The sequence below is a fragment of the Protopterus annectens genome, chromosome 14.part0 (assembly GCF_019279795.1).
Source record: "Protopterus annectens isolate FY-2018-M chromosome 14.part0, PAN1.0, whole genome shotgun sequence".
In the NCBI taxonomy this organism is placed as follows: Eukaryota; Metazoa; Chordata; order Ceratodontiformes; family Protopteridae; genus Protopterus; species Protopterus annectens.
In genome coordinates this window covers 47,752,359-47,779,204 of record NC_056748.1, presented here as the reverse complement: position 1 = coordinate 47,779,204, position 26,846 = coordinate 47,752,359, and the positions used below count along the sequence as shown (strand labels likewise).

Here is a 26,846-nt window from a genome sequence, read left to right as displayed (position 1 = left end):
TCTCATAAAGGAGTTGGGAGATACCCTGTCGGGTAACGTGCCTGAGGCGTTGACGCAGTCTGTCAACGCCCAGCTGTCTACCCTTTTGTCCATTGTTAACTCGTCCATGAGGCTCATATCGTATGCAGCCGAAAGGACGGGTAGGGCAGCGAGTTCGGGCGTAGCCCTTAGGAGGCAAGTCTGGATGCGCTTGTGTCACTTTGCGGAGGCATTCAAGTCTTCCTTCACCGACGCTCCAGTCGATGGGTCCTCTCTCTTTGGACCCAAGGTGGAAGACACACTCACTAGATGTGAGCAGGAGGGTAAGACTTTGTCTGCTGTTGGGGCCCGTTTTTCGCTTCCCTCGAGACCTTATCCCAAGGCTCAGAGGGGAGGAAAGATGTGGTTCAGAAAGTCCCAACAGTCTTTCCCTGCCCATCAGAGTGACCCCCCTTCCAGAGGCAGGGGGGGGGAATTATTCTGGAAGACGTCGCCCTAGAGGCGGCCGAGGCCCCCGCAACTCAGGAGACCGCAAATCCTTTCGTGGTTCCTCCTTCCAGCGTCCCTGAGGGACTGCCCGACTGTGCATCTCCGGAGCCAGTCGGCGGTCGATTCTCGACGCATCCAAGGGCCTGGGGTTCCATCACTCAGGATCAGTGGGTGCTTCGTATCATCGCCGGAGGTTACACCATCCCCTTTATCCGTCCCCCTCCACTGTCAAGGAAAATTCCGGACGTGCCACCCAGTCAAAGGGATCAAGCAGCCATAGAGGTCGCAAAGCTGCTTGGAAAGGGAGTCATCCAGCCAGTCCCCGCAGACCAGACCGGATTAGGAACGTAAAGTTATTTTTGGTGCCGAAAAGAACAGGGGACTTGAGACCCATTCTGGACCTCAGCCACCTAAACCGCTTCGTAAAGAAGTCCAAGTTCCGGATGGTCACGTTGCAATCCATTTTCCCATTGCTGGAAAAGGAGTATGGATGTGCTCCATCGATCTCAAGGACGCCTATTATCACATCAAGATAAACAGGGCGTCCAGGATACATTTACACTTCTGCCTAGGAGCCAGTCACTTCCAGTTCCGAGCCCTGCCCTTTGGTCTCACCACAGCCCCCAGGGTGTTTACCAAATGTCTGGCAGTGGTGACGGCTCACCTGAGACGTCTGGGATTCCAGGTGTTTCCGTATCTAGACTGGCTTCTCACCGCCCCCACCAGGCATCTTCTTATTCAAGCCGTGAGTGCTACCATCGAGTTGGGACATCTATTAGGAATTACATTCAACTGGGAAAAGTCTGTATTGCTGCCATCACGGTGTGTTGCCTCTATAGGTGCAGAGCTAGACTCTGTAGAGATGCGAGCATTCCTTCCAACAGAGAGGATAAAGATACTACAGGACCAAGTCCTAGCCTTACTACCCCGAAGGAAAGCCCCAGCCAGTATGGTCCTTCAGCTTTTGGGGTCGATGGCGGCCACCATTCTTCTGGTCCCTCTGGCAAGATTGCACATACGAATTCTCCAATGGCTCCTGTCAACCCAGTGGTCATTCCAAGATCTGCCATTGCCCTACCCGATTCTCATCACTGAAACGTGCCGGCAAGATCTTCGTTGGTGGCTCCTCTCCTCCAACCTGAACCAGGGGAGACTCTTCTGCCCCCCTCCCCCATTGCCACAGTGACCATGCACGCCTCCCAGATAGGGTGGGGGTGGGGCATTATCTGGGCAGGACGGTTCAAGGCACGTGGCAGAATCACGAAACCCACTTACATATCAATGTTCTGGAAATTAGGGCAGTGCTTCTAGCGTTGCAGGCACTTCACAGCTCTCTTCCCAAGGGTACCATCGCAATCTTCTCAGACAATATGGCGGTAGTGTGGTACCTGAACAAGCAGGGAGGAACCAGATCTTATCCTCTTTGCAGAGAAGCCATGAGAGTTTGGAACTGGGCGATCGCTTCCCAGAGATTTCTAGTGGCAACGCACATTCCGGGGAAGTCCAATGTGATAGCAGACAGGCTGAGCAGAGTTATTCTGATGCCTCACGAGTGGTCCCTGAACGACCAAGTAGCGGCTCGGATCTTCTCCAAGTGGGGCTTTCCCTGTTGCGACCTTTTCGCCAGCCCCTGGAACGCGAAGTGCAGCAATTTCTTCTCCCGGATTTCCCCCCAGGGGGAGTCACCCAGGGACGCTCTAGTCCACAATTGGCCCTCCGGTCTGCTCTACGCCTTCCCTCCGGTCCCACTACTTCCAAAGGTGATTCAGAAGGCGATCTGCTTGGGAAGCAGCATGATTTTGATCGCACCACACTGGCCACGCCAAGTTTGGTTTCCTTTCCTTCGGAAGTATGCAGTGAAGGATCCTTGGATTCTGGACCCAGTTCCAGACCTCCTGACTCTTCAGTTAGGTCAGGCCTATCCATCACTGCGAACTCTCAATCTAACGGCTTGGCTGCTCCACTTCCGACCTTAGACAGCATATCCTTTTGCCTGCGGTGGTCCGGATTCTGTCTTCTTCTCACAGAGCTTCCACTAAGGAGATATATTCTAATAAATGGAAAAGGTTTGCCAGTTGGGCCCAGAGGCACAACCTTGACCCTCTGACAGCCCCGGTGTCGGCAGTATTAGATTTTTTGGCAACTCTTTTTAGACAGGGTCCGCTGTGTCCACGCTTAAAGTCCAATTGGCAGCGATTTCTAATTATCATGTTGCCTTTGAGCCTTCACTCATGAGTCATAAGTTGTGTAAGGCCTTTCTTAAGGGAGCTTGGTTGCTTCGCCCCCCGGTGTCGCAACCTGTTTTGCCATGGGATTTGAATTTAGTTTTAGGAGCCTTGACGTCTCATCCCTTCGAGCCGGCGGCCACTTGTGAGCAAAAGTTCTTATCTTGGAAGACTGCCTTTTTGGTAGCTATTACTTCAGCCAGAAGGGTTTCGGAGCTTCAAGCCCTTTCTGTTAAGCCCCCTTATCTGATATTTCACAAGGATAGAGTATCTCTAAGACAAAACCCGTCATTTCTTCCGAAGGTTTCTTCTGCTCTTTGTGTGCAGCAGTCTATAGAGCTACCAGTTTTCTTTCCAAAATTTTCCAACAAGGCAGAATACAGACTTCATCAGTTGGATGTGCATAGACAACTGAGGTTTTACTTGGATAGGACAAAGCAGCAGAGGAAATCAGACCAGTTGTTTCTGGCCTTTGCAGATAACAGGATTGGCAAAGCAGTAACTAAGACCATTATCGCTAGGTGGATTAGGGATTGTGTTTCATTTATTTATGCATCAACAGGAAGGGACCTTCCATTTCCAGGTAGAGTGCATTCTACTAGGGCTATGGCAACTTCAGTGGCCTTCCACGCCAGACTATCGGTGGATGAGATATGTGCAGCGGCCACTTGGGCTTCTCCCCATACTTTTATTTCTCACTACAAACTGGACGTGGCCTCTAGAGGTCGAGCGTCCTTTGGTTCCACAGTGCTCAGGAGTGTTTTCCAGTGAGCCTCCCAGGATCTAGGTGTTAGGGACACTGTCCCATCAGTTATGAATGTAGGCGAGATAGGATCGCATTACATCTTTTAGTTATGTAATTACCATAACGATAGATGTATGTTCTCCATCTCGCCTACATTCTTACGTACCCGCCCTCCTTCCCCCTACCTGTTGGATCTGGAGGAAACACTATTGTACAGTCGGAGTGGCACATGTGGGTGAGTTGTTGTGGGACAAACAAGATCTGGGGGTTTGGGTGTGGTGCATCCTGGGATAAGGGGGTTGGCCCAGCCAATGAGAGACTTCATGCTAGTGTATCGGCCGAGCCGGAGCCGATTCTCGGCTCCGAGCCCATCAGTTATGAATGTAGGCGAGATGGATCACATACATCTATCGTTATGGTAAGTACATAACTAAAAGTTTTTACAGTTGCTTAGGCATATTTTTTGCAAATCACATATAGAAAGGGGAGCCAGGACAGTGCGAGTGAAAGTATCTTTTGAATAAATGTCTACATGACAAAATGACACTTTTTAAAAAATGGAAATGTGTAAAACATCTAAGCCTAAATTTGGCACGCATGTATTTAGATAGGATGGAGTCCATTTGTCAAGACAAGGGAAGAGAGTTTTTGCATCAGATATATTGCAATATTTGACTAACACAAGACAGGATTTTTGCCAGATGAGAAATTTTAATAGTTCACAGATAGCTAAATTTGATTTATCTGTGCTGGTTGCTGTTGATAGGAGCATTAGTAATTTTTTTTAGTTGAAAATTTACTACTTTCACAGAAGTTGATAATGTTTGTGAAACACGGTTGAAGAGCAAAGGCTGGAAAGCAGTTCTGTTCGGATATAAATATTTTTACTGTAACAGACATCCTAAAAAAAATCAGGTGTAGGTGTTATGATAGAGATCAAAGATTATTATAAGACCTGTGATTATAACATATTTGATGTGATAACACCAGTAGTGTAGATTGTGAAATTATAACAATAAAGACAGCCCTGGAACAGATTATAGTTGTTGGAGTATGTAGACCACTAAAGTAAAGTGTTGATGACCAGAGAAAGTTGTACATTTCTTGCATGAAACAGAGGAGGGGAAAATAATATAGCAGATGGAAACTTAAATTTAACAGAAAGAGACTAGAATAATGTAGATTCTACAGCATTAGTAAGGAAATTGTAACAGAAAGAGACTAGTATAATGTAGATTCTACAGCATTAGTAAGGAAATTGTAACGGAAAGAGACTAGAATAATGTAGATTCTACAGCATTAGCAAGGACATTGTAACAGAAAGTGACTAGAATAATGTAGATTCTACATCGTTAGTAAGGAAATTGTAACAGAAAGTGACTAGAATAATGTAGATTCTACATCGTTAGTAAGGAAATTGTAACAGAAAGTGACTAGAATAATGTAGATTCTACATCGTTAGTAAGGAAATTGTAACAGAAAGAGACTAGAATAATGTAGATTCTACAGCATTAGTAAGGAAATTGTAACAGAAAGAGACTAGAATAATGTAGATTCTACAGCATTAGTAAGGAAATTGTAACAGAAAGAGACTTGAATAATGTAGATTGTACAGCATTAGCAAGGAAATTGTAACAGAAAGTGACTAGAATAATGTAGATTCTACATCGTTAGTAAGGAAATTGTAACAGAAAGAGACTTGAATAATGTAGATTCTACAGCATTAGTAAGAAAATTGTAACAGAAAGAGACTAGAATAATGTAGATTCTACATCGTTAGTAAGGAAATTGTAACAGAAAGAGACTAGAATAATGTAGATTCTACAGCATTAGTAAGGAAATTGTAACAGAAAGAGACTAGAATAATGTAGATTCTACAGCATTAGTAAGGAAATTGTAACAGAAAGAGACTAGAATAATGTAGATTCTACAGCATTAGTAAGGAAATTGTAACAGAAAGAGACTAGAATAATGTAGATTCTACAGCATTAGCAAGGAAATTGTAACAGAAAGTGACTAGAATAATGTAGAATGTTAAGTTGTCAGTCTCGCCTTCATTCTTGCTTGATGGGTTCGGAGCCGATCCCTCGGCTCCGACTCGGCACTTGCTAAGCTCGAGAGTCACTTTTACCAGCTCGAGGCAGCCCCATATCCCATGATGCAAGGCGGTAAGTACCCAGATCTCGTTTGCCGCTTCGCTTAGGAGGTCCTCCTTTTACCAGCTCCTGGTAAGTGATTAAAATACTTGATATTTTAGCCCCTTTTCACTAAAAACCCTTAAAATTTTAGTTTTAAGTTAATTTTAAAGATTTTCTGACAGAAATTTACCTGTCTCTTTTATTTTTTAGTCAAACTTTACCCATCCCTTCCCCCCCCGTTAGGGTGTGTGTGTGTTTGTCTACTTATACCTTTTTGGTATATTTAATTTAATTTAACTCTTTGACTGGTGTGTGTGTGTGTTGTCTTCACCATGTCAAAAGAGAGGGTCTCAGGCTTTAAGAAGTGTGACTCGTGCTGTCAGAAGATGTCTCTGACAGACGGTCACACTTCTTGCCTGTATTGCCTGGGGCCTCTTCACCTGCAGGACTCCTGTGCTATATGTCATTCCTTCAGCCAGAGAGTCCTGCAGGAAAGAAGAAACAAACTGATTCTTAGGGGCCTTCTTAAGCCGGAGGGCTCTCCGGCTAAGTCGGCTCCATCCAAATCTGCCAAATCTTCCAAGGCCCAGGCTTCTGTGTCAAAGCCTGCGGCCTCGGCTCCGACTCGTTCTGAGTCGAGATCGGCTCGGGCTGGAGCCGATTCTGGCTTAACTAAGCCTTCGGCACCGATGGCTATCGGTGCCGATTCTGCATCGACCACCGGTGTCGGCTCCGACGGTTCCGACCACCATGTGGCACAGGCATCGATGTCGGCTCCGATCGGCTCCGACACCGTTACTTTTGTGGCTGTATCGGCTCCGGCTGGGGCCGATGCATCGAGCTTCCTGTCGGCTCCGATAAGTTGTCGGCTCCGACAGGGTCTATAGTTTCATCGGTTCCGATGGCTCCTTCCAGGAAGAGGTCGAGGTCTCCTTCCTTGGAGCCGATACTTTCGGAACGGAGCCATCGGAGCCGATCTTCAAGGTCATCCAGACTTTCAGACCATGACTTAGAGTGGTCAGCAGATTACTTAAGTCACAGGCACTGGCCCAAATGTTACATAGTCCGTCTCAACAGACGACTGTTGGTCCACACCCCGTTACAGTTCCTCCTTCAACTCTACCCCAGAGCTTGGAGTTGGAGTCTTCGGGAATGGTTACTGCTACGGCTGGAGGACAGATACCCCCTTCTGTTCCTTCAGCCTCTACTCTTATCTCCTCTTCGAGACCTTCCTTAGAGGGATTCGGTGGTCGGGCTTCCATGGTCTCCTCCGAGGGGTGAGTGGCATCGGACCCTTGTCGAACCCGCTCTTCCCCTTGGAGCCTCGGCCTTGGTGAGCTCGGCTCCGACATCTGCCTCGGAGACTTCCCTTCGGTGGTCCCTGGAGTTCCTAGTTCTTGAACGGGTTCTCTCGGACCTGCCTGGGAGGAGCATTCGAGGTGATGAAGAGTGTGCTGGCCACTGGTATCAGTCAGCAGTCTGTTCCCTTAGCTCCTCCCTCTATAGTGCCTGTTGACATCTCTGCCACTTCTCTTGCTACAGGACCCAGAGATCCTCCGCCTCAGGTTTCCCCATTGGGAATTTCCCCTCTTCCGAGGATTCTCCTGATGTTTCGGGAGATCCTCCTAGGAAGAGGACTTGTAAGAGGAAACATGTAGACTCCCCTGAGTCTGTCACTTCAGATACTGACTTTGATGAGTCAGAGGGATCCCCTAGATCCCCTCTGAGGATGTCTCCTTCTCAGACATCCTAGAACTCCTTAAACAGAGGGGAAACTGGCCCACCAACAATCCCTCTGACGATGAGTCAGTATACCTAGAGGCATTTGGATCTCGGCCCTCCACCTCCTGGGTGTCTCCGCCTTTCGACCCCCTTATGCAGGTTATTGCCCGAAAGGCGTGGGCAGCTCCTGACTCTGTAGAGCCAGTCCCTAGGAGGCCTTCAAAATTTATCACTGCCCCGTGTGACAAGCAATTCCTTACTAAGGTTGTCCCGCTGATGCCATGGTGGTGGCTGCTGCCACCAAGAAGGAACTTGCAGATCCTTCCGTGCCGTCCATCCTCCTAATAAGGACTCTAGGACCATGGATAGGTGCGGTGGCGGATGTTTTCCTCAGCGACCTTTGCTATGCGTTCGCTGAATTACCTATGTCACTTCACCAGACTCCAGAGGGATATCCTTAAGGAGCTGGGTGAAGTAGTACAGGATCCTACAGCTGCAGGAGCTCAAGAAAAAATTGCTTCACAGCTAGGAACCCTTAATTCCATTGCAAACTCCTCCATGCGGCTAATATCATATGCTGCTGATGGAGCGAGTAGAGCCGCAGGTACAGGTGTGGCTCTTAGACGCCAAGCCTGGATGCGGCTATGTGACTTTGCAGATCCCTTCAAGGCGTCCTTCACGAATTCTCCCTTTGATGGGTCAGCTTTGTTTGGCCCTCAGGTGAAGGAAACTTTGACCAGGTGCGAGCAGGACGGCAAGACTCTTTCTGCTGTAGGATTCCGTTTTCCACCCCTTCTAGACCTTACCCCAAAGGACAGAAAGGTGGAAAATGTGGTTCCATAAATCCCAAGGAGTCACGCCGGATTCACGTGGTCAGTTTACCCCTAGAGGCAGAGGGGTAACAACAACAGACGCTCTAGAGGCAGAGGGGTCCAAAACCAGGGAAACAGAGAGCCTCTCTCTGACAAGCCCTTTCAGCATCCCTGAGATGTTGCCCGGCTGTCCCTCCTTGGAGGCAGTCGGGGAAGATTATCACTGTACCCAGAAGCCTGGCATTCCCTCACTCAAGACAGATGGGTACAGTCGATCATATCCAAGGGTTACATAATTCCTTTCGAGGAAAGTCCTTTCCCTCAAATTCCCTTCCAGATGTACCACCGGTCTAAGGGAAATTGCAGAGTTAGAAGTCTCAAAACTGCTGCAAAAAGAGCCATTCAGCCAGTTACAACAGACCATTCAGAGCCGGAATCTACTCAAGGTTCTTTTGGTCCCCAAAAGACGGAGACTGGAGACCAATATTGGATCTCAGCAGACTCAACAAGTCTGTGAGGAAGACAAGATTCTGAATGGTCACTCTTCAGTCAATTCTGCCCTTCTTACAGAAGGACAACTGGATGTGCTCAATAGATCTTTAGGATGCGTACTATCACATCAAAATTCACAGACGCTCCAGGAGATTTCTCCGCTTTCGGCTGGGGTCCAGTCATTTCCAGTTCAGAGCCCTGCCCTTTGGTCTCACTACAGCCCCCAGAGTGTTCACCAAATGCATGGCAGTGGTCACGGCTCACCTGAGACGTCAAGGATTCCAGGTGTTTCCGTCTCTCGACGACTGGCTCCTGTCAGCCACCACCAGGCATCAGCTTATACAAGCCAGGGATTACACAATAAATCTTTGTTCTCATTTGGGCATCTCGATCAACTTCGAAAAGTCATCCTTATCGCCCTGCCAGTCTATTACCTTCATAGGCGCAAACTTAAACACTGTTCGGATGTCAGCTACCCTTACAGATCAAAGAGTTTCAGACATTCAGAGTCATGTCAGGATCATTCTGGCCAACAAGAAAGTACAGGCCAGAATGGTTCTAAAGGTATTAGGCCTCATGGCTGCGGCCATTACTCTTCTTCCCCTGGCTCGATTCTACATGCGCCTTCTTCAGTGGATGCTGTTCACACAGTGGTCGTACCAACAACTTCCTATGCGTCACCAGATTCTGGTGACACAGACTTGCAAAGATCATCTTGCTTGGTGGATCACATCTCCTCAGGTTCACCAAGGCAGGTACTTTGTACCCCCATCCCCGATAGCCACTGTCACCACGGATGCCTCCCTGATCGGGTGGGGGGGGTCATTATCAGGGCAGGATGGTTCATGGGACGTGGCAGCCGTTCGAGTACCATCTGCACATAAATGTCCTGGAGATGAGAGCAGTGCTTTTAACGTTGCAAGCCCTCAACGACTTTCTTCCCGTAGGGACAATTGCAGTCCACACAGACAACATGTCTGTAGTTTGGTATATCAACAAACAGGGCGGAACCGAGTCCTACCCCTTGTGTCGAGAAGCGCTCAGACTATGGCAATGGGCGATCTCCTCTCATCGGTTTCTGGTAGCAACGCATATCCCTGGGAAAACCAACATTGTAGCGGACAGATTGAGCAGAGCTATTCTCATGCCTCACGAGTGGTCTCTCAAGCAATCTATAGCGGAAGAGATTTTTCTGGAATGGGGTCGTCCATGTTGCGATCTTATTGCTACTCCCCAAAACAGCAAATGTCCAGACTTCTTCTGTCTCTTCCCTCTACCAGGCCATCCCCCCAGAGACGTTCTGACCCAGGATTGGCCCCAGGGACTTCTTTATGCCTTCCCTCCATTTCCTCTGATCCCTCAAGTTATCCAGAAAGCTACCGTTTTGAGAGCCAAATTGATTCTCATTGCCCCTTACTGGCCTCGACAAGTTTGGTTCCCGTTCCTCCATCATCACCTTTTGGTGCAGCCGTGGCATCTGGACCCAGTGCCAGATCTTCTGATTCACCAATCGGGTCAGCTGCACCGGTCTATCCCTTCTCTCAACCTCACAGCATGGTTGCTCCACTTCCTTCCTTAGCCAGGCTTCCTTTGATCTCTAACTCAGTTAGAGATATCTTAGTAACCGTTAAAATCCTCTACCAGGAGGATTTATACAAGCAAATGGAAACGTTTCTCTTATTGGGCTAAGGCCAAAAATATTGATCCTTTCACTGCCCCTGTTCAGGCAGTCCTGGACTTCTTAGCAGAGATTTTTCATGCAGGCTCCTCTTCTTCCACAGTCAGAGTTCAATTGGCTGCTATCTCCAACTTTCATGTCGGGATAGCAGATCATAATATTATGTCCCATAGGCTCTGCAGGGCCTTCTTGAAAGGAATTTTCCTACTAAAGCCTCCAATCAGGAATCCTCCTCCTCAGTGGGATCTAAATTTAGTGCTGACATCCTTGATTCTTCCCCTTCGAGCCAGCTGTTTCTTGTTCCCTGAAATTTCTTTCTTGGAAAACTTTATTCCTAGTGGCTATTACATCGGCCAGGAGGGTGTCTGAACTTCATGCTCTATCGGTTCGACCCCCCTATTTGGTTTTCACAAAGACAGAGTATCTTTGAGAACTAATCCAACCTTTCTGCCTAAGGTCGCTTCAAAGACCAATTTGAATCAATCCATTGATCTCCCTGTATTTTTCCCAAACTATTCAGACAGAGCTGAATAAAAGCTACATTATCTTGATGTCCACCGTCAACTTAGATATTATTTGGACAGAACAAAAAAATTTAGAAAATCTGATCAACTTTTTGTTTCCTATGCGGATAATAAAAAAGGCCTTCCTGTTTCTAAAGTGACCTTGTCCAGATGGCTTTCTTCGGTCATCTCTGAAATTTATCTGCTCAGGGGAAAACAGCTGTGCTCAAAACCTAAAGCACATTCAACTAGGAGCTTAGCTACTTCTACAGCCTTTCAAGCTAGACTTCCTTTAGACACTATTTGTGCTGCGGCCACTTGGGCCACTCCTCACACTTTTGTTTCCCATTACAAATTGGACTTGGCTTCCAGGGACAGAGCCAGCTTTGGCTCTACAGTCCTCAAGAGTCTGTTCCATTGAGCCACCCAGGATAGAGGTGCTAGGGACGCGGTCCCATCAAGCAAGAATGAAGGCGAGATTGACAACTTAACATTAAGAAGTTATGTACCTACCATAACGTTCCATGTTAGTTGTCTTCTCTCGCCTTCTTTCTTGCGACCCTCCCTCCTTCCCCCTGGCCTGGACAGACCTTGTTATAAGAAATTGTTATGCTGAAGACCTTTCAGACCTGGTCCTTCTTCCATCCTGTAAGTTTTCTTTCTTCCTTTGGGAAGTGTTTTTTGCTTGGTGCTATTGCCCTTTGTCATCAAACGAGATCTGGGTACTTACCGCCTTGCATCATGGGATATGGGGCTGCCTCGAGCTGGTAAAAGTGACTCTCGAGCTTAGCAAGTGCCGAGTCGGAGCCGAGGGATCGGCTCCGAACCCATCAAGCAAGAAAGAAGGCGAGAGAAGACAACTAACATGGAACGTTATGGTAGGTACATAACTTCTTATTCTACATCGTTAGTAAGGAAATTGTAACAGAAAGAGACAAGAATAATGTAGATTCTACAGCATTAGTAAGGAAATTGTAACAGAAAGAGACTAGAATAATGTAGATTCTATAGCGTTATTAAGGAAATTGTAACGGAAAGAGACTAGAATAATGTAGATTCTACAGCATTAGTAAGGAAATTGTAACAGAAAGAGACTAGAATAATGTAGATTCTACAGCATTAGTAAGGAAATTGTTTACACTGCATGCTCAGGAGCAGTAGTTGATGCAGAACATATTGTGCATCGTTTATGTTCCGAAGGAAATGATTGCTTTGTGTCAAGTTTTATCTGCTTTGATGTGAAATGATCATGGGGTTATAAAGGTTAAATTGCTGCTAATATAATTCTGTCAAACTGGAATCTAAACTAATTAATGCACCAAGTATTAATAGCAGATTGTATGAAGCAGAAGAGTCACTATGTAAAACTAATTGGAGGGATGCATTCAGTGGAAGGATTGCTGAAGGAAATGTTGCAGATTTTGAAAGGGAAATTGTTTGAATGCAAAAATAAAAAAACGTTTAGGATCGGAATCTAGACACACAAGGTCAGGAGCCTATATTTCCATAAGAACAAGATGCTCAATTAAGATGAAAGATAAAAAAATACAAGAAATAGAAATCAGGTTGAAGTATAACTTTGAAAACTGAAATAAACCAAGTGGACAGAGTAAAGGTTGTGTGAGAGAAGATCCGGAAAATTTATATAAAGATCTTGAGCATAACAGGAAACTATTTTATAGATATAAAAGATGTGGTACGAATAAAACCATACAAATTGATAAACTGTGTGTAGATTCTAAAATTTATTCTCATACCCAACAGATTATAGGTATACAAGTCTTATGCAAAACAATTTGGCTCCACAAAGGGGGGTGATAAGTTGTGCTAGTAACATTCATCTAACATCAGATATTGAAATTAAATTGGATTATATTGAAAAAAGAACTATGCAAACTTGATCCAAACTAGGCATATGGAGAAGATGGAATTGTTAATAATGACCTTCAGCTTAAACACACAGTACTTTTATGTCTGTCATTCATTAAGTATGTGGAGAATCCTCAAGACTGGAGACATGTTAAACTCGTATTTAAAGGAAACGGGAGTAGGGCAAACCTAGATCCATGCAGAAATAAGTTTACTTTCTTGTGGAAACATATTCAGGAAGGCTATTTTGGATAAATGATAGATTCATAGTTAAGTACTAGGCGAGCTGCCCTTGCAGGCCATTTTAAGCCTAGCCAGTTTCCCTTTTGTGTTCAAAATAACCTATTGGATTTGGTTATAAATTAGCCTTACTCATCCCATGGTTGATAATTGTATATTAGCCGTAATGAGAATAACTGGGATCATACTGTAGATAATTAGAGGGGACCCATACATGGATAAAGCATTTAGGATCTGCATTTATGAGCTGCCTTTGTCCATTAGTAGTACAGGCGGCGGTACTGGGGTAAGTTTTCTGTTTCCCATCCAGATAGACAGGATGAACTTTGTTTTATGTGACTTATGAGTCTGTTCTAGAGCAGCGGTATCCTCTTTGAAATAGATGTTGCAGAAAAGATTTAGATTTCTAGACTGTGTATGTTTGATGCCATTTGACTTGCCAGTGTGAAATAAATCCAGCGGTAATGGGTCTGAGGATGCCTTTTGTGCAGGTCACCTCGTAGCAGTCTGTAGGATACAGAGTTTAGTGGCAGGTCTTTGAGTTGGCATATGTAGGACATGCTGTTTAGGCCTTGTAACCTTTTAGTAAGGTTATCTCTTTGGCATTTTCAGTTGTGTGTGTCCTGGATAGATGCATGTCAAAAGGGACATTATATTCAATGCCTGGCCTAATGAAGGCTGAGTAAAGAGGAACAATGACATCCCTAGATCTAGACACAATCCCTTTGTTCATAAGCTGTTCAGTCTAGAAATATTTTCTGACCACATTAGACACTTGTTGCTCAAAAGTTAGATCACTGTCCACATAAGTTCTCAAATCCCAAACAGTTGGATCAGCTGTTAGGGGAGCATTGTCTTTCTGATAGTTCCCTGGGGTAGTTGACTTCCAAATTTTGGCATTAAGTTTCAGATAATGATTTTGACACCAGTTATTTGTTTGAGACAGACCTTTGTTGTGGATGGCTAAGTCATTTGGGGATTCGGTCAATTCTTCTAGCTTGCAGTCATCTGCAAACTTAAACCAGAGCCCATTGATATTGGCTTTTTCTTCAGAAAAGTAAATGTCAAACAGGAGGGGTCTCAACAAAGAACCTGAGGTCTCCACTGGTGACTGTTCTGTTTGTGAAGACAACTTTCACTATTTGATTATCTGTGTCCTATCTGTGAGCCAGTTGGCAATCCACTGGGTGACATAGGGGGTTATTCCCAGTTTATTTAGTTTTTCTACTGTGCCTGAGAAGGGAATTGTGTCAAAAGCTTTTGGCCAGGTTGAGGTATGTGGTGTGTACCGTTTTGCCTTCATCTGTTACTTTGGTGACCCTTTCAAAAAATTCACCAGGTTGTGTAAGCATTAGCTACCTCTGACAAATCCAAACTGAGATAGGTCCAACATTTGGAGGTTCTCTAGGTCCTGATTGATCAATTCCTTCTTAAGTCTTTTCATGGCTTTGCATATGAGGATGGTCAGACTTATCGGGCTATAGTTGCGTGGGTCTGTGTAAGGTCCTCTCTTATGTGGGGGGAATGACTGTAGCTGTTCTCCATTCACTTGGTAGAAAACCTGTATGGAGGCTGAGATTCAACAGTGTTAGGGGTGTGGCTAAGTCACTCTTCATGCTGTTTAAGATTCATTCAGGGATATTGTCAGGACCCATCAATGCAGTATTTTTAGCTTTTTATAGCACTTTTAGGACTTGGTCTTGTGTGATATCTGGAGGTGAGCCAGTTTCAGCTATTTTAGTGTCAAACTTGGCTTTGGTGGATTTTATTACGCTCCTGAGTTCTATATTTATTTCAGTGACAAGGGCTACAACATTCTGAGAATTACTGTTCTTACTTTTGGTCAAACTTCTTTTCCTTTTATTATCAAGTTTGTTGATATTGTGATGTATATAATACATTTTTGTCAATTGGAAAAGTAGGGACTTGAAACCACATATCAGTGTAACATAACAAAAAAATCTAGACAAAATGACCAAAACCTGTACACATAAAACTAATAAAAAACAGCAAATATAACCATGAAGGGACCTGTGTACTACTATATTTCACTATTAAGCGCTATTGTCTCACATAGACTTCATTAGAGTAAACTAAAACTGTTAAAACAACCAAGCTTTTAAAGCACAAGGTTACCAATCAAATCTCAAATCCAGTAAACAATTAATTAATGAATAGATGGTCTTTAAAGCTATACTCAAAACAGAAAAAGTGTAAAAATGTTCAGCCATTAGAAATATAAAAAATATAAGTAAAAAAAATATATATTATTTTAATAAAGAATGCTTTTTATTCAGTCGCTCTAAAAAGTGAAAAATAAGGAAGAAGAGTGAAAAGTTTGCAACAGAAGCACAGGCAACCTGATTTCAGAAAAGCATTTAAGGTAGGCTTTGTTGATTTTGGTAATGAGGTACCGGAATAAGTAGCAGGTATCAGCAAAACCAACCTCAAATTCTTTTCTAAAATCAGGTTGTCTGTGCTTCTTTTGCAAAGTTTTCAGTCTTCTTCCTTTTTAGAACGACTGAATAAAAATCATTCTTTGTTAAAAAAAAACAAAACTTTTTTTACTTAAAAACTAAAAAAGGTGGGAAGTCAGCAATGCAACATCCAGTGGGAACCAGTCATTATGCAATAGAAAGTACTTCAGTACCCTGGGCAGCTCTGTGCATCGAGAAGTGGGAAGCAATTATTATGCAACAGACAGTACTTCAGCACCCTGGACAGCTGAGTGGGTCAAGGAGTGTGACAGAGCCACAAAGCCAACTTCAATAAAAAACATTATAATAATAATACTATTAATAAAATTTGTTGGACATAAATATGCATAAATTCATTGCTTTACGCTGGATAATTTGCACTGTTTTAGGCATTTCTAACTTAAATAAGTGTTTATGTATTTATGTATGTGTGTGTAGATGCATACATGTGTGTGTGTATATATATATATATATATATATATATATATATATATATATATATATATATATATATATATATACATTCCCTTCAGTTTGCCGACACCATATGGTCGACATTCAGAATGCCGACAATGCAGAACTGGCATCTCACTATAGTGTGGAATGGAAAGATTTCCCACGGGGGGGGGTGCAAGGGGGCATAGTCCCCCTGCTAACAGTTGAAAGGACATTTTATTTTCCTTTTCCATGGACCTCTCACAATGTCGGCATTCTGAATGTCAATCATGTGGTGTCGGCCATATGGTTGTCAGCATTCTGGAATGTTGGCGTTGTGTAGGGGATCCATATATCTATCTATCGATATATATATATATATATATATATATATATATATATATCGAGATACACACACACGTGTGTGTACGTGCGTCTGTGTGTGTGTGTATATATATATATATATATATATATATATATATATATATATATATATATATATATATATATATATATATATATATATATATATATATATATATATGTGTGTATATATATATATATATATATATATATATATGTATATATGGGTTCACTAGACGATCTCGAAATACTGAAATGTCGAATTTCATTATTTTGAGACTGAAGACTTGAAAGTGCAGTTACGCAAAACTGATCTCGAACGTGGAAATGTCGAATCCACTGTTGTGGTGTTGCGTTCGTAATGTGAGGTGCTTTTGTGGATTTAGTTGGGGATTCAGGTAAGTGGTGTTTACGTAAGGGTGTTGGGTAGGGATTTTAGTGTGAGTGTCTGTAGTGGTGATTTTTGTGTGTTTAGTGCGACCTTGGAGTTAGTGTATATAAGTGGGGAGGTGTGGGGGGCAGGGTGGCTTCCCCCTCTGCTTATAGGTAGGGTAGATGTGTTTGTGTGTGCTGTTTGTTTGTTATAGTGTAGTTAGGTAGGTGTATGTGTGTTTGTGTGGTGGTGTGTGTGTGTGTGGTCGGAATTATAGTTTTTGCGGTTGTGGGTTTTCGGGTATACAGTCTCAAAATACTGAAATTCGACATTTCAGTATTTTGAAATTGTCTAGTGAATCCATATATATATATATATATATATATATATATATATATATATATATATATATATATATATATATATGGGTCTAGGACACATGCTCGACTAGCATATATCCGAATCACAAAACATCGAACACACATACACGAAAGCGCTTAGCATCGAAAAGCGCTTCCGTGTATGTGTACTTCAAAAAAAAAATCTACGTTTCTGCTTGGGGTTTCGCCCCCCCTGCACCCCCCACACCCCCCCTACTTTGTTATTCTCACTACGAGATTGCACTACAGTGGAGAAAAGGGAATTTTCCCTTACCCGCACTGTAGTCGGATCTACGAAACAGGCAGACGTACACGGAAGCGCTTGTCGATGTTAAGCGCTTTCATGTGTGTTCACTGTTTTGTGATTCGGACATACGCTAGTCAAGCATGTGTCCAGATCCCATATATACATATACATATATATATATATATATATATATATATATATATACATATACATTTGTTCACTTCTTAATTTTGAAAGTCCACAATCCCGACATTCAATATATCGAACTCAGAACCTCGAGATTGTGGAATCTCATAATTAAAAAAAGAAGACATCAAAAAACATGTTATTGAAGGGGGGCAATCCCCCTGCACCCCCTAAACCCCCTGCAGCTTAAATAAACTAACTCTGAGATCGCTCTACAGTGAATAGAATGGTAATGGAGATTGCTATACAGTGAGGAACGGGAACATTACTGTTCTCTTCACTATAGTGCGATCTCGGAGTTAGTATATATTTAAGTTACAGAGGATCTGGAGGATGCAGAGGGGCTTGCCCCCCTGCAAAACATGTTTTTTGATGTCTTCTTTTTTTTATTTTTAATTTCAAGATTGCAAAATCTCTAGGTTCTGAGTTCAATATATTGAATGTTGGGATTGTAAACTTTCGAAATTAAGAAGTGGATCCTGAGATAGATATATATATATATATATATCTAATATAAATATGTATACATACACATACACACACACACATATATATATATATATATATACATATATATATATATATATACATATATATATATATATATATATATATATATATATATATATATATATATATATATATATATATATATATATATATATATATATATATATATATATACATATATATATATATATATACATATATATATATATATACACACACACACACACACACACACACACACACACACACACACATATATATATAGGGATGCACAAGCCAGTGCATTTCTTTGTGCCGGTCCCAAGCCCGGAATAAATGGGGAGGGTTGCATCAGGAAGGGTATCCGGCGTAAAACCTCTGCCAAAAATTACTGATGCGGAGAACTTTTCATAATTACATACCGGATCGGTCGAGGCCCGGGTTAACAATGACCGCCACCAGTACTGTTAGCCAACAGGGTGCTGGCGGAAATTGGGCTACTCTTGGCCGAAGAAGAGGGGGAAGGCATGCCCGAAGGCAGGAAGAGAGGAGGAAGGTTAGGAGTGTAGTACTGAGGGTAGGAACTTTGAATGTTGGCAGTATGACTGGTATAGGGAGAGAGCTAGCTGATATGATGGAGAGAAGGAAGGTTGATATATAGTGCGTGCAAGAGACCAGATGGAAGGGAAGTAAGGCCAAGTGTATATGAGGTGGGTTCAAATTGTTCTATCATGGTGTGGATGGCAGAAGAAATGGGGTAGGGGTTATCCTAACGGAACAGTATGCCAAGAGTGTTTTGGAGGTGAAGAGAGTGTCTGATAGACTGATGTTTATGAAGCTTGAAATTGATAGTGTAATGAATGTTGTTAGTGCATATGCTCCACAAGTTGGGTGTGCGATGAATGAGAAAGAAAAATTTTGGAGTGAGTTGGATGAAGTGGTGGTGAGTGTACCCAAGGGTGAGAGACTAGTGATTGGAGCGGACTTCAGTTGGTGAAGTGAACAGAGGGGATGAGGAAGTGATGGGTAGGTATGGTGTTAAGGAGAGGAATGCAGAAGGTCAGATGATTGTGGATTTTGCGAAAAGGATGGACATGGCTGTGGTGAATACGTATTTTAAGAAAAGGGAGGAGCATAGATTTACGTACAAGAGTGGAGGAAGATGCACACAGGTGGATTATATCCTATGTAGGAGGGCCAGTCTGAAGGAGACTGGAGACTGTAAAGTGGTGACTGGGGAAAGTGTAGTTAAGCAGCATAGAATGGTGGTCTGCAGGATGAAATTTTGGAAAGTCAGAGGATGCCTGAGGAGTGGAGAAAAAGTGTTTTGGTACCTATCTTTAAGAATAAGGATGATGTGCAGAGCTGCAGTAACTACAGAGGGATAAAATTGATCAGTCACAGCTTGAAGTTATGGGAAAGAGTAGTGGAAGCTAGGTTAAGAAGGGAGGTGATGATTAGTGATCAGCAGTATGGTTTCATGCCAGGAAAGAGCACTACAGATGCAATATTTGCTCTGAGAGTGTTGTTGGGGAAATACAGAGAAGGTCAGAAGGAGTTGCTTTGTGTCTTTGTGGACTTAGAGAAAGCATATGACAGGGTGCCTAGATAGGAGTTGTGGTATTGTATGAGGAAGTCGGGAGTGGCAGAGAAGTATGTAAGAGTGGTACAGGATATGTACAAGGGTGGTGTGACATTGTTGAGGACTGCGGTGGGATTGACAGATACGTTTAAGGTGGAGGTGGGTTTACATCAAGGATCAGCTCTGAGCCCCTTCTTATTTGCAGTGGTCATGGACAGGTTGACAGATGAGATTAGACAGGAGGCCCCGTGGACTATGATGTTTGCAGATGACATTGTGATATGTAGTGAGAGTAGGGACCAGGTTGAGGAGACCCTGCAGAGGTGGAGATATGCTTTAGAGAGGAGAGGAATGAAGGTCAGCAGGGCTAAAACAGAATATATGTGTGTAAATGAGAGGGAGGGTAGAGGAATGGTGAGGATGCAGGGAGTAGAGTTGGTAAAGGTGGATGAGTTTAAGTACTTGGGATCAACAGTTCAGAGTTATGGTGAGTGTGGAAGAGAGGTGAAGAAGAGAGTACAGGCAGGATGGAATGGGTGGAGAAGAGTGTCAGGAGTGATTTGTGACAGACGGGTACCAATAAGAGTGAAAGGGAAGGTCTACAAGAGGGTAGTGAAACCAGCTATGTTATATGGGTTGGAGACGGTAGCATTGTCGAAAAGGCAGGAGTCAGAGCTGGATGTGGCAGAGTTAAAGATGTTAAGATTTGCACTGGGTGTGACTAGGATGGACAGGATTAGGAATCAGTATATTAGAGGGTCAGCTCAGGTTGGACAGTTTGGAGACAAAGCAAGAAGAGGCGAGATTGCGTTGGTTTGGACATGTGCTGAGGAGGGATGCTGGGTATATTGGGAAAGGATGCCAAGGATGGAGCTGCCAGGTAAGAGGAAAAGAGGAAGGCTTAAGATGAGGTTTATGGATGTTGTGAGAGAGGACATGCAGGCGGTTGGTGTGAAAGAGCATGATGCAGAGGACAGGAAGAAATGGAAACAGATGATCCGCTGTGGCGACCCCTAACGGGAACAGCCGAAAGAAGATGATGATACACACACACACACACACATATATATATATATATATATATATATATATATATATATATATATATATATATATATATACATATACATATATATGTATACATACATATATAGATATACATGTATATGTATGTATACATATATATATATATATATATATATATATATATATAAAGAAGACAAAGTCAATACACCAAAGGAGAAACCACACAGAAAAAGCAACAAATAATCCAAACAAATTGCACAGTCCAGGTGGTAGTCACACATGGGACCAGAAAAAGTAAAATAACCCAAAACTGCAATAAAGCTGTGATAAAAATCCAGTCAGAATGAACGTTAAAAAAAAAAAATGTAATACAAATTATCAACAAAATAAGAAAAAAAGTTAAGCACTTTTTTCCCCTCATCATTTCAAAGGAGACTTCATCAAAACTCATCTGTCACTATTCTTGAAAAATACACCATTTGCCCTTTGACAAAGTTTCTCTTATGGAATAAAGGGGGTTACTATCAAAAATGAAGAAAATAATTAGAATGTACATCTTTGTAAAAAATGGTAGACTTATCTGTCCCTCCTGTCTCATCCTTGTAAATAGTGACATCCAAATAATCAGTTTTATCTACACCAGCAATGTAAGTAAATCTTAAAAAAAAATCAATAGTCTTGTTCAGAAAATCCATAAATTCCACCAGTTTGTTGTAGCCACCTTTCCAAAAAATAAAACACTGAAATTAAAATGTCATCTAAAAATGTACTTAAATGTACATACTGTTGGGAGTTAAACACATGTTGTTACTCCCACTGTGCGAAAACAAGGTTGGCGTAAAGGGGTGCACATTGTGCACCCATGGCCACTCTCCATGTATGACAAAAAATTCACCTTCGAAAAACACAAAATTATTGTGTAAAATAATCAATTATTAAATCTTAGGTAGAAAAATGGTTAAAACCAATCAATGATTGTAAAAACCATTCCAGACCAGTGGTGTGTGGCATCATAGAGAACAAGTTGCAAACATCCACTGCTACTAAGGGTAATATCTATTAAAAAGGGGTGTCATTAACCTCACTCACTCACTAGTGACAGGTGATGGTGTATTTTTTGATGAGTTGATTTTTTTTAACAAAGATGTTTGAGGGTAGAGGGTATCCTGACACACTGTTAAGGAAATCAAGGCTGAAATTATTAACGGTAGAAGGACTAAATATGCCCCTATTTTGGTTAATTCCAACTTTGATATACTTATGGAGGTTGTACCTGATACTAGTCAAGTTTGCGCGAGTTTCAATCAATATTCTCACAAAATGAAATACGCAATGGTAGTCCTATATAATGTTGGAGTTCACAAAACTACAGCAATGCTAAGATCTAATTGGAACTTAATCTTCTCCCAAGAGTTGAAGCAAAAATTGAGAGAGGCTCCTTTAGTTATGTATAGTAAAGGTAGGAACCATAGAAACACGTTCAAGGGTGTTTTCATTTGGATGGAATACAGTGGATTGTCCACTATGAACAAATGTTACGTGTAAATATTGTAAATATATTAACATTGGCCCATACGATTGTGTGGAAGGTTTTGAGAGAGCTGTAGATTTCCCAGGCATAGTCAACTGCAACACTAAATATGTAGTTACCTAGCAACCTGTGCAGCCTTCTGTGTGGATAAAAACACATGAAGGCATAGGGACAGGATATATGAACATCTATATGATATTCACAAGTATAACACCAAAAATGCCTTGAGTAGACCTACACATATGTGTTAATTTTAAAAAATGTATTTTTCTTTTTTTTTTTTGTGATAGGGTGAAATACATTGATCAGAGAGCTGACGTAACAACAAACTTGAATTAAAGGAATTCATTTGGCAGATTAGGTTGAATGCATGTGAAGAACCAGGGTTCCATGCCTGCATTTCATTACTGTGTGTTTTAAAGAACCAGACATCTTTCTTATGACTAGGTTCCATGTGAATACTTGTAAAAAGTTTTTAACAGTATTGACACGCACACACACACACATTTATATATATATATATATATATATATATATATATATATACACAAAACTACACACACACACACACACACACACACACACACACACACACACACACACACTTTTGTGTTTAGGTTAAAAATGCCAAAAAATGCTTATGTTATCCAGGTTTAAACATTTTATTTATGTCTTTATGCACAATGAGTGTTAATTTTATTTTTATATTTCTAATGGTTGAACATTTTTATAGTTTTTTTTTCTTTTTTGAGTATAGCTTTAATGACCATTTATTCTTTAGTTAATTGTTTGTTGGATTTGAGATTTTATTGGTAAACTTGTGATTTAAAAGCTTGGTTGTTTTAACAGTTTTATTTTACTCTGATGAAGTCTGTGTGAGACGAAAGTGCTTATTAGTGAGAGAAAGTAGTACATAGATCCCTTCGTTGGGTATATTTGCTGCTTTTTGCTAGTTTTATGTGTGCGGGTTTTGATTGTTTTGCATATAACATGATATTCTATAATAATGGCTATAAATGAAAAATTGTGTGATCTAATTTTTATAGACATCATCCTCTGAAAGGGTCATACACCAAACACCGATCAGTAAATTAGTACTACTAGATATTAACATGATGTTGATAATATGGAAAGCTGCATGGCGTTACAAATAAAACATGGTAAGTATTTTACAGCAATTGGACAGGTGACGTTGTAGCTTTCAGTTATGGTGTCCCAGAGTGCTTTGCCTAGACCAGTACTTTAGGTTGTATCTTTTAGATCTAGGTTTTTCATCTGAGGTGTTTTGCAGCCTTTGTGCAGATGACTAAAGTGAGTAAACTGATTTTCTGTTATAGATAAGGCATGTCTGCAAAAGAACTTGACTATATTGACTGTTTGGGCTCAGGAAAATGATGTGCTGATAAATGCATCAAAAACTAAACCTATGATATTTGGGAGCCGTAGGGTGAATATTTAATATAGCACACCGTGATTGAAATTGTGGATTCATTTAACAATCTGGGTATATGGGTAGCTATAGCTGTGAGTTTTTCTGATTGTCAGAAAATTAGCTAGTGATAGTTAGAAAACTGCAGGCTGTATAAAAAATGATAAAGTATAGGAAATCAGAAATTATGAAATTATTGTTTAAGTTGCATTAGACCCAAACTTGAGTATGGAATAATAATATGGAAACTTATTTTTTTCAATAATATGGAAATTATATAAGAAAACTCATAAATAAACTGGAAAGACTACAATGACAATATACCAAGAGTGTAAATGGATGTGAAAGTTTAAGTTGTAAGAGACTGAAATATCTGAAATTGTACAGTGTGTCATGTAGCATTTAAGAGGAGATCTTATGCAGGTAGACAAGTCATTTAGAAATTACTAGCTCTAGGAATGTTTGGGGTAACTAAAGAGTAATAGAGAATCGTCATACAACCAGAGTAGGTGATTACATAAGAATGAGATGTATTAATTGGGTCTCTGAGAGTGCAGCTGATGCATGAAAGCGACTACCAGGTTATAAACAAACGCTAGTCAAGATGTTTTTAAGAACAGCCTGGACACTTGAAATAAAAATGACTGTTTTGTATACTGAAAGGCTACAAGGGCATCACTGCCTTGCAGTACTGTAGTATAGACATTCTTAACACGACCCCGTGTCTTGTTCATATAACAGTGAATAGGTGACTGCAATCTTTTGACTGCATTCACTTTTTACTCGAACAATGAAATTTTACACACTCAAGAGATTTTCTCAGTGATGTGAATCGGGAGCCCATGGGATTTCTGAGGGAGGGGTGCACATGACTAATTATCATTAGCCCTCCCCCTGGATTATGGCATCATCGTACTGCTGTACCCCAGAGACCCCTTTCCATAATGAGGCCTTCATATTGTTTTTATTAACAGCCCCTGTTCTCTGGTGTTTGCATTTTCCTTTTTGTGACTCGTGCTGTTTGTGCTTGTGGTGATGGTTGACAGAATACTCGGTAGGCGGAATCTTCTGGCCAATCTTTAAACTTATGATGTCTGTCTTGTACTACTTGTAACACAAGTTAGGTGGCGGCAAAGGAACTAGTGACCTGGAGGGTGGAGAACTGCACGCACTTCATGTATTACCATTTTTATGAAACAATATCACAAGAATGCACCACTGACCTTGGCTAGGTGTATTCCAAGAGAATCTTAAGCATGTGCACTCGAAGACAAAGTGCAGTAGGATGTAACAGGAGGGAAATAACAATCAGTTCCTGCACCTCACCACGGAAGCATGTGCACTCGAAGACAAAGGGCAGTAGGATGTAACAGGGGGGAAATAACAATCAGTTCCTGCACCTCACCACTGATGGTGCTTACAAAGAAATATTCTTCTTATTATGTAATGGTCTCCGTGTGCAGTAGGCATCTTGTCTCTGCCTACAGCTTCTGTTATTATCTGGATAGACTTTGGCTGGACATTTTGTTACCTTTTGGTGCTTCTTTGGCTAATTAGATGATTTTTTCTTTTTTTTGGTACATTATTTGGATAGGCACAGACACCCTCGTTCCACTGCTGGCTAGGCACAGACACCCTCGTTCCACTGCTGGCTAGGCGCAGACACCCTCGTTCCACTGCTGGCTAGGCGCAGACACCCTCGTTCCACTGCTGGCTAGGCGCGGACACCCGCGCTCCACTGCTGGCTAGGCGCGGACACCCGCGCTCCACTGCTGGCTAGGCACGGACACCCGCGCTCCACTGCTGGCTAGGCGCGGACACCCACGCTCCACTGCTGGCTAGGCGCGGACACCCGCGCTCCACTGCTGGCTAGGCGCGGACACCCGCGCTCCACTGCTGGCTAGGCGCGGACACCCGCGCTCCACTGCTGGCTAGGCGCGGACACCCGCGCTCCACTGCTGGCTGGGCGCGGACCCCCCCGCGCTCCACTGCTGGCTGGGCGCGGACCCCCCCCGCGCTCCACTGCTGGCTGGGCGCGGACCCCAGGCTCCACTGCTGGCTGGGCGGACCCCCAGCTCCACTGCTGGCTGGGCGGACCCCCGCGCTCCACTGCTGGCTGGGCGCGGACCCCCCCGCGCTCCACTGCTGGCTGGGCGCGGACCCCCCCGCGCTCCACTGCTGGCTGGGCGCGGACCCCCCCGCGCTCCACTGCTGGCTGGGCGCGGACCCCCCCGCGCTCCACTGCTGGCTGGGCGCAGACACCCCCGCGCTCCACTGCTGGCTGGGCGCAGACACCCCCGCGCTCCACTGCTGGCTGGGCGCAGACCCCCCCGCGCTCCACTGCTGGCTGGGCGCAGACACCCCCGCGCTCCACTGCTGGCTGGGCGCAGACACCCCCGGGCTCCACTGCTGGCTGGGCGCAGACACCCCAGGCTCCACTGCTGGCTGGGCGCAGACACCCCGCGCTCCACTGCTGGCTGGGCGACACCCCAGCTCCACTGCTGGCTGGGCGCAGACACCCCGGCTCCACTGCTGGCTGGGCGCAGACACCCCCGCGCTCCACTGCTGGCTGGGCGCAGACACCCCCGCGCTCCACTGCTGGCTGGGCGCAGACACCCCCGCGCTCCACTGCTGGCTGGGCGCAGACACCCCCGCGCTCCACTGCTGGCTGGGCGCAGACACCCCCGCGCTCCACTGCTGCCCAGGACTACTACACATCGAGTGAATTAATGGGGGAACGGAAGGTGCTCTGTGCTTCAGATAGGAAAAGAAAGGGCCCTGTGGGGAACTGTATATTTAATAATAACTGTGGTTTTACTTCTGATACTGTGTCTTCATGATGAATCAGATTCAGCCACCTACTGTTTCATACTTGTGTTTGTGTCTTTATATGTGCACGTGTAATGGTGTTTTTTTCCTGTAGTGAGTTTTATGAGTACCACGCACTGATGATGGAGGAAGAAGGAGCAGTTCTTGTTGGCCTGTTAGTTGGATTGACTGTAATTGATGCAAACCTCTGCGTGAAAGGAGAAGACCTCGATTTACAGGTGAGGAGAAACCTTTGGTAGTAAACACTGACTAGAAGAACTGAAGTAAGGAACCTGTGGCTTCAGATATTCAGAATTTGCTCCATATTTGTTGCAAGGGGCAGTAATTTTATTAAGTCTTAAACAAGAGTACACTGCACATAGTGAGAATGATGTAAGCTTTTGCACTAAGTGGTACTTCATCAGACTTAAAATGCATGTTGTTCCCTTTATATAATTAGAACATTCAACTACATATCCATTATCTTATCAGAAATAATGAATATAATTATATTAATTACATGGCGCTCTTTGCATCAGCTAGGTCTTTAGATACTACTGCATTTATGCCATTATCCAAGTATGATGCGAAAGATCTGCAGCTAGTATTTATGAAGTACTAAATTGTC

At 43.1% G+C, this 26,846-nt stretch overlaps 1 protein-coding gene across 3 annotated transcripts in view; it reads left to right on the top strand.

Annotated features, from left to right (window-relative positions):
* RUFY2 (RUN and FYVE domain containing 2) overlaps positions 1-26,846 on the top strand; it is a 2,497,315-nt gene that overhangs the window by 1,447,902 nt on the left and 1,022,567 nt on the right. For all 3 annotated transcript variants that reach the window (XM_044055761.1, XM_044055762.1, XM_044055763.1), the window contains one exon: positions 26,334-26,457. In XM_044055761.1, the coding sequence (XP_043911696.1) occupies positions 26,334-26,457 (124 nt within the window). The remainder of the gene's footprint in view (positions 1-26,333; positions 26,458-26,846) is intronic.